Source organism: Sturnus vulgaris, chromosome 13 (assembly GCF_052056855.1).
Source record: "Sturnus vulgaris isolate bStuVul1 chromosome 13, bStuVul1.hap1, whole genome shotgun sequence".
Classification (NCBI taxonomy): domain Eukaryota; kingdom Metazoa; phylum Chordata; class Aves; order Passeriformes; family Sturnidae; genus Sturnus; species Sturnus vulgaris.
Window position 1 is genome coordinate 17065337 of NC_142255.1, and position 14124 is coordinate 17079460.

At 43.3% G+C, this 14124-nt stretch overlaps 1 protein-coding gene across 2 annotated transcripts in view; it reads right to left on the reverse strand.

Annotated features, from left to right (window-relative positions):
* IGF1R (insulin like growth factor 1 receptor) overlaps nucleotides 1-14124 on the reverse strand; it is a 171871-nt gene that overhangs the window by 33395 nt on the left and 124352 nt on the right. For both annotated transcript variants that reach the window (XM_014874577.2, XM_014874575.2), the window contains exons 3-7: nucleotides 11128-11440; nucleotides 8487-8632; nucleotides 6575-6719; nucleotides 2167-2381; nucleotides 84-210 (exon numbers count right to left, since the gene is read on the reverse strand). In XM_014874577.2, the coding sequence (XP_014730063.1) occupies nucleotides 84-210; nucleotides 2167-2381; nucleotides 6575-6719; nucleotides 8487-8632; nucleotides 11128-11440 (946 nt within the window). The remainder of the gene's footprint in view (nucleotides 1-83; nucleotides 211-2166; nucleotides 2382-6574; nucleotides 6720-8486; nucleotides 8633-11127; nucleotides 11441-14124) is intronic.

The window sequence follows — 14124 nt, forward strand, 5'->3', positions numbered from 1 at the left end:
AACTGGATGAGCCACCCCACAGTAGGAACAGAATCATCTGCTCTCCCCTGGACTGCCCTGGCTCATCTCTCACATCTACTTACGCCTCTTTGTAGTAAACAGTGAAGCTAATGAGGTCTCTGTAATCTGGAGGGCGGTACCGCTCCCATGTCAGTTTAATCCGATTCTTGAGCGTCGTGTTGGAAACAAAATGCAGAATTTTGCTTTCACCTGCAATACAAAAGGACAGGACGTGCCAGAGTGGGCATCACATCACCTGTCAGTGTTTTTTGTTTCTTAGATATCAGTTTTAGCTAATGAGCCTTTCCAGGAGCACCTATGACACCACAGGATACCAACAGCCTTTGTTTCTGTAGAGCTTCCTCTTTCCTCCTACTACACTTGAGTGCTTAAGCAGTGACCTTGGCAATCAAGTTTAAAACATGCTTGAGCCACTTGTTATTAATTTTTTTGAAGCGGATTTTCCTTTAATGCATCATCAGAAAGCTCTTGAAAACTACTTCAGACTCTCCCTGAGCGAGGAATGGAATCACTGTTTATCCACAGGACTGGTTTTGGAAGCACTAAATTCATCATCCGGCTCCAAAGCACGCGCGGAGCAGCCACCGGCCTCTGTGTGCTCACTCTCCAGGACAACTTTTGACAACTACCATTTGTTTTTCTGGAGACTGAACAACATGGAAAAGACAAAGGAGTTTACATTCCTATTCATCAGAGGCTGGACCAAGAACTCCAAAACTCAGTTCATATACGGCACAACCATTTGATGGCAGCAGCTTCCAGCTACTCTTCTGAACAGACCTGGACGGAAGCCCACAGCTTTGAAATGAATGGCTTCCCACTACCAACTCACTGAGCTTTCCAACCCAAAACAAAATAGCATTTTAAAAACTTAATTCTTGGATGAAGAAATTGTGTTCTGTCAACTGTGAGCTAGTTTCTAATGTTCCATAGAAGCTCTGAAAATAAAGAGGTTTTCACCCTCGTGTACACTGGCACTGTTGGTGCTATCTTTGCAAAGGCAGTTGAGCTTTTGTTGATTCTTTTGCCCTTCTCAGAGTCAGAAAGCTTTCTGTACTGGTTTCTTAAAAAAGCAGGCAGCGGCTGGCACTGGCCTCAGTGGTAGTAAGGCCTGGCTGTGTGTCTGTAACTCCTCCAGGACTGCAAGGCTTTGCTCTATTCAATGTGCAAAGAATGGAGGGTGCTTACAGCAAGGATCTGGGCCATCTGCGTGTCTGCACCGTGCCCAGAGAGACATTCAGCAGACTACGTGTCCTACTTCTGTAAGCACCATCCACAACAAGGGGACTTGACTTATACACGAGATCCATTTCAGTTTACTCTGCTCCAAAAACACCACAAACCAACCAAGGGAAAAATGCATTGTCAGTTTTAAGGGTTTGAGGTGAAACTTGTAGGCATTTTTATTCCTAGAAGAGAGATTGCTTTCAAACGTGGTGTTACACCTGGAGACTTTATGTGCAGACCACCAAAGCCAAGAGAGGACTTCCCAGTAACTCCAACCACTGCAGAATCCAAAATTAAATGCAGATAGACTCAGCCTTAGAAATACTGCAGAACATTAAAAAGTCTTCTCAATTCAAAAGCAAGTAATTTGAAAATGAAGCAGAGCAAACTAAGTTTGAAACAACAGATACAATATTTGGCAGGAGCTTAAATGAAGCTGAATGTAACAGAAACTGTTTTGGTGTCTATGGAATTGTTTGTTATTCAGCAGCTTCCTTAATATCAAGAAAGAATAAGTATCAGAGAGAGGAAAATACCTATAATGTTGCACAGTTACAAAGGAGAATGAGAAATTGCTCTTTGTTAGATACACCAAACTACCGGATTTCATTTCTCATTTCCCAGGTGTGCTCCTATTGTTTGCTGCTGCTGTCACAAAACAGGGGATTTGGGAAGAAGTCATCTTCTACAAGTGGGTTTTACAGATGAGATAGGGACTGTGTAACCACATCATTTTCCACTCATGCAAAGGTACCTTCACAGCTACAGTTTAAAGCCTGAAGAAGCAGAAGGGCTGAAAGTCTCCTGCAAATCCTAAACTCTAAATATTGTAATGGTCAGCAACGTGTCAGCATGTTGGGTTTGTTCTTGTGACACCCTCCTGTGAAGTTGGCAGAGATTTTTTGTTTGTTTACTTACAAGAGGCTCTCTCCCCATTGTTCCTTGGATTTATATCTCCTTTGCTCTGTCTTCCCTTGGTTCCTGAAACTTCCTCCATACGGTAAATCTCGGAAACACAGAGTTTAGGATTAAATGCAAAGTACATTTTCCCCTCACTGATTGTCAAGTTATGATGGTTCCAGTCCCAGAGCTGCTGAAGATTGTGGTTGTCGAGCACGTAGAAGGAATAATTCCTAGAAGGAAGTTTTTGAAGAAAAAGTACTCGTTTTAATTCACAGCCCATTCCAACAAAGAATACCTTAATATAAGAAATCTTTGAAATGCTGTTTTTTCCCTCTTAATTTAAACAGGTGTTCAGCAAAGGGCTTTCTTCTCTCCCATGGAGCAGTTAACCCTGAATGTTTAGGGGGCAGGGAAATGAGTGTGACACAGGACTCCAAAGGTGACACCACATCATCTAAAGGCCACCCCAAAATGTTTTAAGAGTTGTACAGGAGCTGCTATGAGGAACATATAAATTCCTGTCCTCTGAACAGCAGGTCTCTACACTAGATTTTCCATTTGGTGGTAAATGGGAACAGCAACCTTAAATACTTTATAGAAGGAAAAGCCTTCTGGAGTCCTGACAATAAAACAGTCATTAACACAGCTCTTGCTTATGTTTACAAAAGCAGCTCGAAGAGTTTGCATAGTGAGGTTTCCTTGCCTCTCTGTTCCACCTCTTGGCCCAATAAAGATTTCCAACATTGTGCCAAGTACAGTTGCACCTGTACATCGAAAGCCAACAGCAAACAGTTGTACTGACTGCACAGGATCCACACTTCAAAGCACAGAACTAAACACAGGCAGCTGTGCTGAGCCCACTCCCTAAGCACAGCCCTGGAACAACATGCACATCTTTTATTTCCACAGATACTGTATACAAAGTTGTGTGCAAAAGCCTGTTAAATATTATGAAAGCCCTATTAAATATTATGAAGAAATTCCTGGTACTACTCAATTGGGCTGAATTGGAAAAAAAACACACATGCAACAGAAGCAAGACTGTAGGCTCTACATCAGCTGCAACACGACACCTGCAAGGACACTGATACTTGGGGATAGCAGGGACAGGAATGCACCACTAGGAAATGAGATAAAGGTCTGTGTAGCTGATGAACTTAAATCAAGATAACCTACCATGGCAGCATTTATTTCACTCTGGTGGGAAGTTCCACCATCATTAACTACAGCAAGACAAAATCCACTATTAACACAACGAAGCCCATCTTACACTGCTAAGTCCTTGTCAACACAGCTACACTGGGCTTTCTACAAACCCTTCTAAATAAAGGATTTCTGCAAAGAAATGTGGCAAACAAACCACAGGGCTCATAAAAAGCTGCCATATTATTATTTTTTTCCATCAATTACTCCATTTAAAGTTTAGCATTAATTCCTCCCTCACCCAACCCGAAACAAAAATTGCATTCTGGCTCCAATCTGCACAGATTTGCCACTGTGTATTTTCAGAATAATGTGAAAGCCAAGTTGTTTCTCCTATTTCCACCTGTCCCCTAATTACCTAGGACTTGATTGCTACTGAAGTTGATATATCTGGTACCACTTCACACAGACACTGAGAAGAATGTGCTCAGTTAACAAGGGAGCAAAGACATGTTTATGCTTTAAATGAATTCTGCCAAGAGAAAACAAGGATGTTGAACTGCCTGTGGGATTTGACAGACATCACCAAATCCTGTGTCAATTTGAAACTACCGCACCTTACTAAAGTTCAGTGTTTTCTTGTCTGAAAAGCTGAACGTTTGAGTTTCTGAAACCTCCACACAAACTCAGCCTCACACCCCAGTGTACAAACTCCCCAAATCACTTTTTCCAACTTCACTCACACACCAGCAGTTCAGAAATCCCCTCCCAAAATCAGGACTGAGCCGAGGAGCATCCCCATGGGAGTCTGCACTGCAGGCAGGTGTCACCACAGGTCTGGAGGGTGTCATTCATTCCCCACCCACCCTCAGCACAGGGTGCCTGCTCTGCTGGAATGCTGTGGTTAGATCAGGCCTTGCTGCTCTCCTGAAGTCTGAATTCACCACACCCTGACAATAATGATCCCAGGAAAACAAGCCATAAACTCCTCAGTGAGGAACCACACAACAGCTAGAGATGCTGTTCACACCTTCCAGCAGGCCTGACAGCTGATGCTTCTGCCTCAAAATGGTGTAGAAAACAGGGGGGAGGTTGTTTTGATTTTACAGGCTGTCCCCCAGTTTGCTGCAGAGGTTGAAACACAACATCAGAGTAGGTCAGTGCCACAGCTGAAACTCCTGTCAGTCACCATCTCCTCACTTGCTCCTGAAGGCCACAAACTGCTCATTTTCCAGTACCCAACCTGGGATGCTCAGGGATGTGCTGCCTACACACCATCCATGCACACAGCAGTAAATACACATACCCCAGAGGGGTCTGGCAGAGTCAGCACCAGGTGAGGGAACAGACACCAAGACCCCTCTGGCAGCACATCTCCATCCCAGTTTCCCTATTTTAAAGGAGAAATTATTTTCTTGCTATTATTCACTACAGACATGGTTTTCAAAAGAGGCAATGAAAACTCTAAAGACAAAGTAGATTCCCTCTAAACTTTCCACTTTCTGTGATAACCAAGGCAAGCAACAGCAACTGAATAAGGAACAAAGAACATCTGAAGTGCTGTTTTGTCAGTCCAGTTCAATAAATAAAAGGACAGTGGCTGTGGGGTCAGTCGTGTAATGAACAATAATCGTAAGTTACCCTCTCTCTCACCCCTCAAGGCACTGCTGGCACAAACAGCTCTTGTTCCAATAACCCAGTGCTTTCCAGGTTAAGATCCCACTCCCAGCTTGTTCATAGTTCTGCCCAAATAACTTTTCAGGCTCAGTCCTTCCTTGTCAGGTGCCGACTTCCACCTAAGTATTTTTGGACATGTTATTTAGACTGTGGTAATGCCTGAATTATGCCAGGCATTTTCCAAGCAGAGAGACTGCCCCTGTCCCTTAGTATGTAACTGCAGTCATTTCCTAACATAGAGGAATTTTAGCACAAGCAGCTCTACCATAGATCTGTTTTGCCTCCCCATTCAGCCCTGTTTTCTTCTTCAAAGCTTCACCTATTTACTGCTCTGTTTGGGGAATCTGACTGCTAAACCTCCCGTTTCCCCTTGTCTGTTTGGTGACAGACAAGGTACCACAAACATAATTACCACCTGAGACATAAAGCTAAACTCAGATTCAAAGAGGTTGAGGGAGAGAGGGGACAGAAGCAAAGACAAGTGCATCAGTGGAGTGTCTGAAGGCACAGCCCACCAGGAGCAGCACTGGCAATCCCATGGGATTTGCAGTGGGAACCAAGAGCCAGGGCTCTTCCTGAGCACACAGCATGCTCTGCTAGGGCAGCAGGGAGAGCTGCCCTTGCACTCACTCTGTCAGATGCTGGAATTTTAAGAATTTAAGACTGACCAAAGTCTAGCCTGAGAGAAAGAGGGAGGCTGTGAAGAATCCCTGGTGCTTAAACTTTATACAGTCAGGACAGATGTCAGACATAAGCAACCTTTCTAGGGACCCTCACACTACCTCTTCTTCTACAATTTTCCCCGATTCTTCATTTAATAGTTCTGTCATTATGGAGAGGATTGATTTCTTCCACAGAACACTGGTTTAAACTTGGGATGGCTGCTCCATTTGGGATGAGAAAGAGCAAGACAGTTTGCTGAAGGACCCTCGCCAACCTCAGCATCACACACTTTTGTCTTGACAAACTTTTACCATCATAGGAAAACAGGAGTTATGCACACCAATAAGTATCACATGGTGAGTAATTATAGAAGCAACGTAATCCACAGCAAACATTTCAAGGGATCAACTTTTCCTTGTTGACCAGTCTTTTGCATGCTCAGGAGATAATCCATGTAATGCTAACATTTCAAGGAGTAGCAAACAATTGCAACTTGCACTTCCAGTGTTTCACTTCAAGTTGCACTCCCTGGCTGGTAAAATTCCTATTTCCTTTCAGCTAACTTCTCCATAAAACTCTTCTAAAACCCAGCTGTAACTACAAAGAAATCCAACTGCTTCTGGAGAGGCTTTTTTTCTCAAAGAGAGCAAAAAGAACAAACAAAGCCACTTTATTGATGTAAAAATGTACCTAGAAAAACCTAAAGTGAAAAGCAACAGCAAAGGTACCATAAAATACTTGTAATATATTCAATTTAACATGCTGATTTGGGCAGTAATGCAAAAGAGCAATGCTGTGCAGAGGTGATAATGAGGAGAAAAACACTGTATATTAGTGGAAGAGGAGATTCTATAAATGAAAGTGAATGGTTTTTAGGAAACTTATTATCCACAGCTTTCTATTAAAGTGAAATTGCATCCACAAATATCTGGACACTTACCCATCCACCTGCTCCTCTCCCAGAATGTACCTCAGGTTCTTCAGGAAAGACAAGGAGACCAATGCATGGGAATGACGAATCTTCACATACCCCGTTACTGTCTCAATCAGACCCATAAAATTCTCCAGTTCTGAGGCAATGTTATCTACAGTGAGAAAAAGATCATCATTATTGTAACAGAATTCACAGCTTTGCCTGATATTCTGCCTCGTGCAGTATTAGCTCAGTAAAAGAAAATGTTTGTTCTCGTTGCTTTTGAAAATGAGAGACACTGGTTTTCCTCCTCCAGAACAGCTGCTTGTGCAGCCAGATGGTTGAAGGGCAAAATAAAGCCACAGAGTAACAGTGGGAAACCAGTCTGGCTTTTCCATACTGGAACACCTGGTATTTCCATGGGCATTGCCCTCTGAAGCCAGCACCAAATGGTGAGTCAGCATTCTGGCAGGGATGAAAAGACCCTTGTGTAAATGTACACACCATGAGAAGGAATTGCTCTCTGGTTATGGAGCAAGGCTCAGTCAGAAAGCTCCACTGGAAATCAGAGAATGAGACTGAAGATGGAGAGGAGAGAGTATGTTCCTGGTCTGCTCTGGGCCACAGAGCATTGCTTTCCATGACCTGAAAAGCTACAAAACTGAATCAGTTGATGAAACAGCAAACTAAAACCATCAGGAAGTCCTCCTGCAATGGAGCACGTTCCAGACAACTCATGGAAGCTGACTTTCTATTAGAAATTATTAAAATGACTGCAGAGGAATCTCCATTGCCTCCTCTCCATGAACTGTCCCTGCCCAGGGCTGCAACAGCCCACCCTTCACAAGCTCCAGCTTTGCTGTCCTTACCTCCAGCAACTCCTGGCCCAAGCCCATTGCCTGGTGTCACCACCTTGCCAAGTTGTGCTGCAGTTCCAAGGAGAAGATTTTAAGGACTTGGGAGAAGCCACTTTGGGGTGTGTTGACTGCCATAAACACACCCAAGTCCTAACATATGGCTGGGAAGACCAATTACCTAATGCCAATGGTTGGTTCCCATACCAAATAATCAGATGCTCTTTGGCACTCTAAAATAATGCTTAAATAAAATTTAAGAACTCCCACATGCTTGCCCCAGGTACCTAGAACATTTCCCATAAGGAAAGATTGTACCTGTAGCAATGGGACCACAGATTAAAAAATCCACATGCTGCTGTAACTAAACCCTGGAACTTTCATTCAGCATGAGGCAGGGAATCAAACAGATCCCAATCTTTCTACCTTATTCATTAAACCAAAAGAGACCTTCCATAGGGACATACAAGTCCAATAAAAACTAACAGCAATTTTTACTCGGCTTTTAAGAGCTCATCAACTGTCAACACCTCCCTGGCTGATGAATCACCGCTCTGACAAATTTAATCCTGTGCTTGTTCAAGACATGTGACAGAGATGGCCAGCTCACAAATGCTGACCATCCAGCAGCACAGTGTTAGGCTTTATAAGAGCTCTCAGCACTGGGGATTCCATGTTCTAGCAAAACACCACACCTTGCCTTAAAAAGTGAGGATCTGCAGTCTTACAGTGCCACGTGACAAGTTATTTACCTACCCAGATGCAAGGATTTTCAACTTTTCCACCTTCTTGGGCCTTTATTACTCCCTTGGGACCACTGCTTGTCTAACTGCCTAATCCTGGTTCCTTGTCCTGCCAAAAAACTTAACAAAAATACCAGCTTTCCCTGGGAGCTGAATACCTATTCCACCCGCCTGGGGCAGGAAGGTGCTGCAGTGGGCCAAATTAAACAGGAGCACTGCTCTGGGCCTGGAAAGCAAACAGCTTGCTGAGTTTTTAATGTTCTTATCATTAGGCTGACGACAGAAGGAAAAATGTGAAAAGCAGCCTTATCAGGGGTTCAGAAGGAGAGGACAATCACTTACTTCCACGCCGGATGTTGATCAGCAGATTTCCCTTGAGAATTGTGCATCCCTGCAACATTTGTGCTGATGTGACCGAGTCAATGGTCTTTGTTTTCCCATCCTCACAGATTTTGGGGCAAGGCCCCTCACAAGGGCTGCAGAACATGCTGTGAGGAAAGAGGGGGACATTGAAAATAAACAGTGATATGTGACTGTGAGTCTACAGACTGCTTTGAGTTGAATTTTGGATGATATTTTCCTCTAAAGCTTAGGCAAATCCTCCATGCCAGAAGGAAAGCTGCCATGCTTGTTCAGGATACACTTACCTGCTGCACTCCAGAGAAGCTGGAGCACTGAACCTCTTACAGTGACTGAATGGACCCATACCCATGGTCTGACAGCTTCTGGAAGGCTCTGTGGTCTTTCCAAAGTAAAAGGCACTTGAGGTAAAACCCAGTGCCCTTACAACCATGCATTTAATCCAGCTGAATTGTTCCCAGGAGCCCCTCCCCTCCCATTTATGAAGGCAGCCTCAGAGTGCAGGGAGGTTTCGTGCTAATCCAGGCCCAACCTCACAAAATAGACCAGCCAAGAACTGGAGATGGGAAAATACTGTTCATATTCTTATAAAGTTGTCTGTGTCCATGTCCATAAACCAATATTTAAAGCTCAGCACTAGGGAATTCCATGTTCCTGGCCATTTAACTCAGAAAGACAACTGTGGGGGCACACAGTCAGGAGGGATGTGGAGAAAGTGAGCAGTCAATTAGTCACTACTTCTTACAGCTTAAGAGGCATTAAAGCAGCAAGTTTAAGGAAACAGAAGATTGTGTGTTGATGCAAGGACAACTAATTGGCAACAGGAATTGGAAGAGGAAGGCCAGAAGTCTAAGCAAGTTCAAAATGGGTGATACAGATGGAAACATCAAGAAAGACACAGCCCCAAAGTCAGAGAAACCAGACTGCCAGAAGCTGGGAGGCAACACTGAAACATGGGCTCATTTCTGCTTCTTATACTCACAGACATTCAGAAGCATTTTTAGCAGCCAAACTCAAGGAAGAACTGAGGGCAGACCAGCCTTTGGCTGAAGGATCTCTTTAGAGGTTCCATGTTATATTCCCTACATATTCATCTCAAAGCTGGACACTTCATGTGTGCACAACAACCCCTGATCACTCCTCCCGGTAAATGTCTTTCCTGATTCAAGGTAATTTTTATTTTCTCATTTATTCTAGCATTTTACTTGGTATTTCATTTTAAATGGTATTTCCACTTAATATCACTTTAGAGAGGAAAAATAAAAATGAAAAAAACCCAAACCCAGCTCCAAAGACAAAGGCTTCTGCTGACAGCATTGATGGACAGGGGCTTACTACTTATTTTTTTAAAAAGAAAGTGAACTCACTTTCCTCTGAGGCTTAAAGAAATATGTAAATTGATAACAGTTTTCCATGCATAAACCATAAGAGAAAGAAGCTCCTTTCCTAAGCAGCAAGCTCCCATTTCAAAATCCTGCTCTATAACCTGCCACAAACCACTAAAAGCTGCAGACACAAGAAAGAGGCTTCAACTAAATGTACAAAGAATTCTGAAAATGCTTTCCATTTGCAACTATTTGTTAACAGCACCTCTGGGGAACAGAACATTCACTAGCCTTGAGTTACAGCTCCTTTCAATCTCTGCAGAGAGCACAACACCGAGATAAGACAGGATGGCCTCGCACTCCAGCGTAAGCGGCTCAAACAGCTGCTGCTACAAGCTCCAGGAGATAACAAAAGCTGCATTTCTCAGGTGAATATCTGGATTTGGGCAAAGGCTGTGTTAAGTTGCTTGTATCCAAATGCCAACTAGAGACTGCCTGGAACGGATGGATGAGACACATGTAGAGACACACAACTGCTGCATTACCACAATCACCTTTCCAGAAAACACAGCAGCCTACAAAGACATCTTTTTAGCAAATCACTGAAGCATTACAAATTTTAGCAATATCTTTTACTGAAAGTCTGTGACTTCCCAGGGACAGTAGGCAATGAAGGTTGCTTGCTTAAGCCACTGGAAGTTACAAAAATCACCAGCAAACATTGCTCCAACTGCCAGAATTAAGTAACAGAAGGAGAGTGACACTCTTACAAGAAATTATTCTGTGCAATACTGTTGGCTGCTGCATTATTTTTGTCACCATCTATATGATTACTTCCTTCTGAAACACCATTGTTATCTCCTGGAAATAGTGAAAAAAGGGAAATTAAATTAAATACATTGAAGAATGCATGTGTCTAAAATTCAGGCACGCATAAAGCAAATAATATGCAAGGCAAGGTAACTCCTGTGGTTTGTTCTGTGTGATCATGGTCATCAGCCAACTCCAACCTTGGGCATCACTTTTGTTTTGTTACTCTCTACCTGAAGACCTGGTTCTGCACTGCATGACCTCCTCCAGCCTTTCAGAGCCCACTGACACTGCACAGGACCACACACACCCATCAGGTGGGTTCATCACAGAAAGGTCTAAGTCAGCTTCCACCAGGAAACTCCACAATCCCCCACTGCGATTCCCCCTCTATGTCCTCCCCTCCAGCCCAAATAATCGGCACCCCAAGCTGTCCCTGACAGGGAGTGTCCAGCCCACAGAGCACAGCCAGGCAGGGGCTGCGTTACCTTTGGCTCCCGTTGCGGATGAAGCCCGAGGGACACTCGGCCATGCACTCGTCGTTGTGGATCACGAACTTCTCGTACTCGCTGGCGTCCGTGGCGGGGACTTTGGAGCAGAACTCTCTGGTGACACAGCGCCAGCCCTCGAACTTGTAGGTGTTGGGGGGACAGGTGGGCAGGCACACGCCCTCGTAGTAGTAGTTGCGGCAGGCCACGCACGCCGTGTTGTTGTCGGGCGCCGTGCAGCTCCCCAGGCACTCGGGGTGGCAGCACTCGTTTTGGTCAGTGCAGGCTCGCTTCCCACACGAGCTGGGGCACACTGCAGGACACAAAGCAAGGCAGCGTGAGCAACACCTGCCATGGTGAGCGGCACCGAAGGACAAACTCTGATCTCTGCAACTCTACGGTGATTTGTTCCCTGCGCTCTAGAGCATCTCTGGGAAAAAAAAAAAACAACCCGCTACTGTAAAAATTTCTGGGTTTCTCAGCTTTAGTTGCCTGAAAGTATCTTTTTCTCAGATCAAATTTATGACATGAACCAAGTAAGTAATAAAGAAAACTGCTGAAAGCAAGATCAACATAAGGATAATGGAAACAGGCAGTACTGGAACTTATTCCATAGCCCCAGTATTATGGACTATTTTTTTTTTTTTGGCATGCTGACTTATTGTCTTTCTAAGCATTTCTTGCCTTTCCTATTTGTACTTCAAATTGGTCTTTTATTGGCAAGAAAACAAGCTTCCTTCAAAACAACTTAATTACACTTGTAGAAGGAAGCACTGCTCTACTGCAGCACACATGGTTGGGCTGACCCCAGTGTAGCATCTCAATGTTGCTTATGTGAGCAAAATGCGGTTTAATAAAGTATCAAATCATCATCCACATCAAATACCGAGAAATTACGGAGCTACTATTTTCCCCTGAAGAGCATAACAGAATTCTGCCTTATCCTCAAATTCTGGGTTCAGAGAACAAAATATGAAAGGGAGAAAAGAAAAAAAAAAAAAAACAGGGTGCAAATTTATGGAGACGTTCGTTTTATGTGAAAGCATTTCAGCTTGGAAGACACGAACAAAGAGCAGAATCCTCAGCAGCAGAGCTCACCACTGCTAGATCAAAAGAAGTGGCAGCATTATATTTATGTAACAACAGCATTTTGATTACAGCACTCTATGGCCTTTTAGCCACACGAGCCCTGTGCCAGAGGCTCTGGAAACACACAGACTGCAAATCTGGTTTGCATTAAGTAGCTGTTTGCCACTTTCTAACTTAGCTAAAACACTGTATCAGTAACAACAGCAGAACACTGGATTTCAGTGGTGCCACTACAGAGAGATCCAAGCTGAGCATCACAGACGTTTAAACTGAAAGATTTCAGTAGAAAGCAGAGAATGAGGAGAGAAATTAACGGAAGCGGCTGATGAAACTCCACGCAAGTTCTTCATTGTGATTTATCTCTCATTTTGCAGTTATGGTGTCGTTTCAACGCAGGATTAAACACCTTAAAGTTCTAGTGCCCCCCTCTTTTCATAGCTTTTACAATCTCATTCAGCAGAACTCTACCATTCTGACATAGGAAAAAATGCTCAAGACTGCTATTAAGCAATAACAATAACAGTAATAACAACAACAACAATAATCATTTCCCCACAAAAACAAACCAAAAACCACAACAACCCCCATTGCTCATAGCTCTGCATCCAGGATGTTGACATCCTACACCAGCTTTTGGTTATAAAGAGACAGACATTTTCTAACAGCTTTAAGCAGTGCCCACCTTGAAACGGACTTGCCAAAATGCCATTCAAGAATTTTGCATTTCTTGTCAAAATTATTCTATATTAACTCTGATTAATTTTAATCACCTTATTTTGAAATAGATGGAGGGGGGAGATTATGAGAACAAGGAGGTGGGACCATGAGCACTGCTGGTGCCTGCTCAGGTACCACAAGTACCACAACTATCACATGAAAACCAAACCAAGGAAATTTTTGCAGAGCCTGTAAAACTACAGAGAGCAGGAATGCAGAGGCAATCACTGCTAAATAATTCATTGTCTGAAGATGCTGGATGATTTTTTTTCTTGCAAAGGAAACAAACCATATATACCAAAATAAAACATGCGTGCAGGTGTGTATTCTCTTTTTGACTGTAATCTGCACCAGTGCAAAAGAAGTCTGCCCAGACGCCACCTTAGTAAGGCATCACAAACTGCCTTTCCCCTTAAGGTACACAGGACTTGCATCTGGCACCACTAAGGGCTTAAAGAAAAAAAAAATCAGTGTGTCTTGCTAGCAGATGGACTGCTGTGCTGAGTGGGTGCCAGAACTCAGATTTCATGTGGTAGCTACATTTCCAGTTCAAAGCCCTACTTAAAAAAACACACACACCCCACCCCATGCCTCCACAAAGTTCATTTCTGGATGTATTGATTAAATACATGATTTTTTTGTTTTCATCTGAACAATTTGCTGGAAAACAAACACTGCTGTACTAAGTATTGGGATAAACATAGATTAAGTTTATTTCATTCCTGGGAAAGACTCCTGTATTCCCTTAATGCCTCTGCCATTCATGAGCAGTCTGCTATAAAAATAGGATTCCCTGTATCTCCTGGTAAATCTGCTGACTCTGGTCTACAGAAATATAAATTGGAGCACAGAAGGATACACAAGTTCACATGAAAAAGGCCATCAGTGAAAGAGGTTTTCAAAACTATAGCGATATTTTAATCACAACCATTTTAACATGAACTCTTGAAAACTTTATAAAGATAATTTTTTAAAAGCTCAGCAACCTCGCTTTTTCCTCAGTCCTATTTTCTGCTTGTTCTTGCTAACGTTGGCAGAGTTTTCAGCCTGGAGACAATACGGGTATCCTGTTTCTTTGAAGAGGCAGAACAAGAACTTCTGTGTGTGTGTGTGTGTGTGTAGGACGTATTATCAACAACAAAAAAGCCTTATCTGCCTTACACGCCAGCTCCCTCAGATATCCCTGTTCTA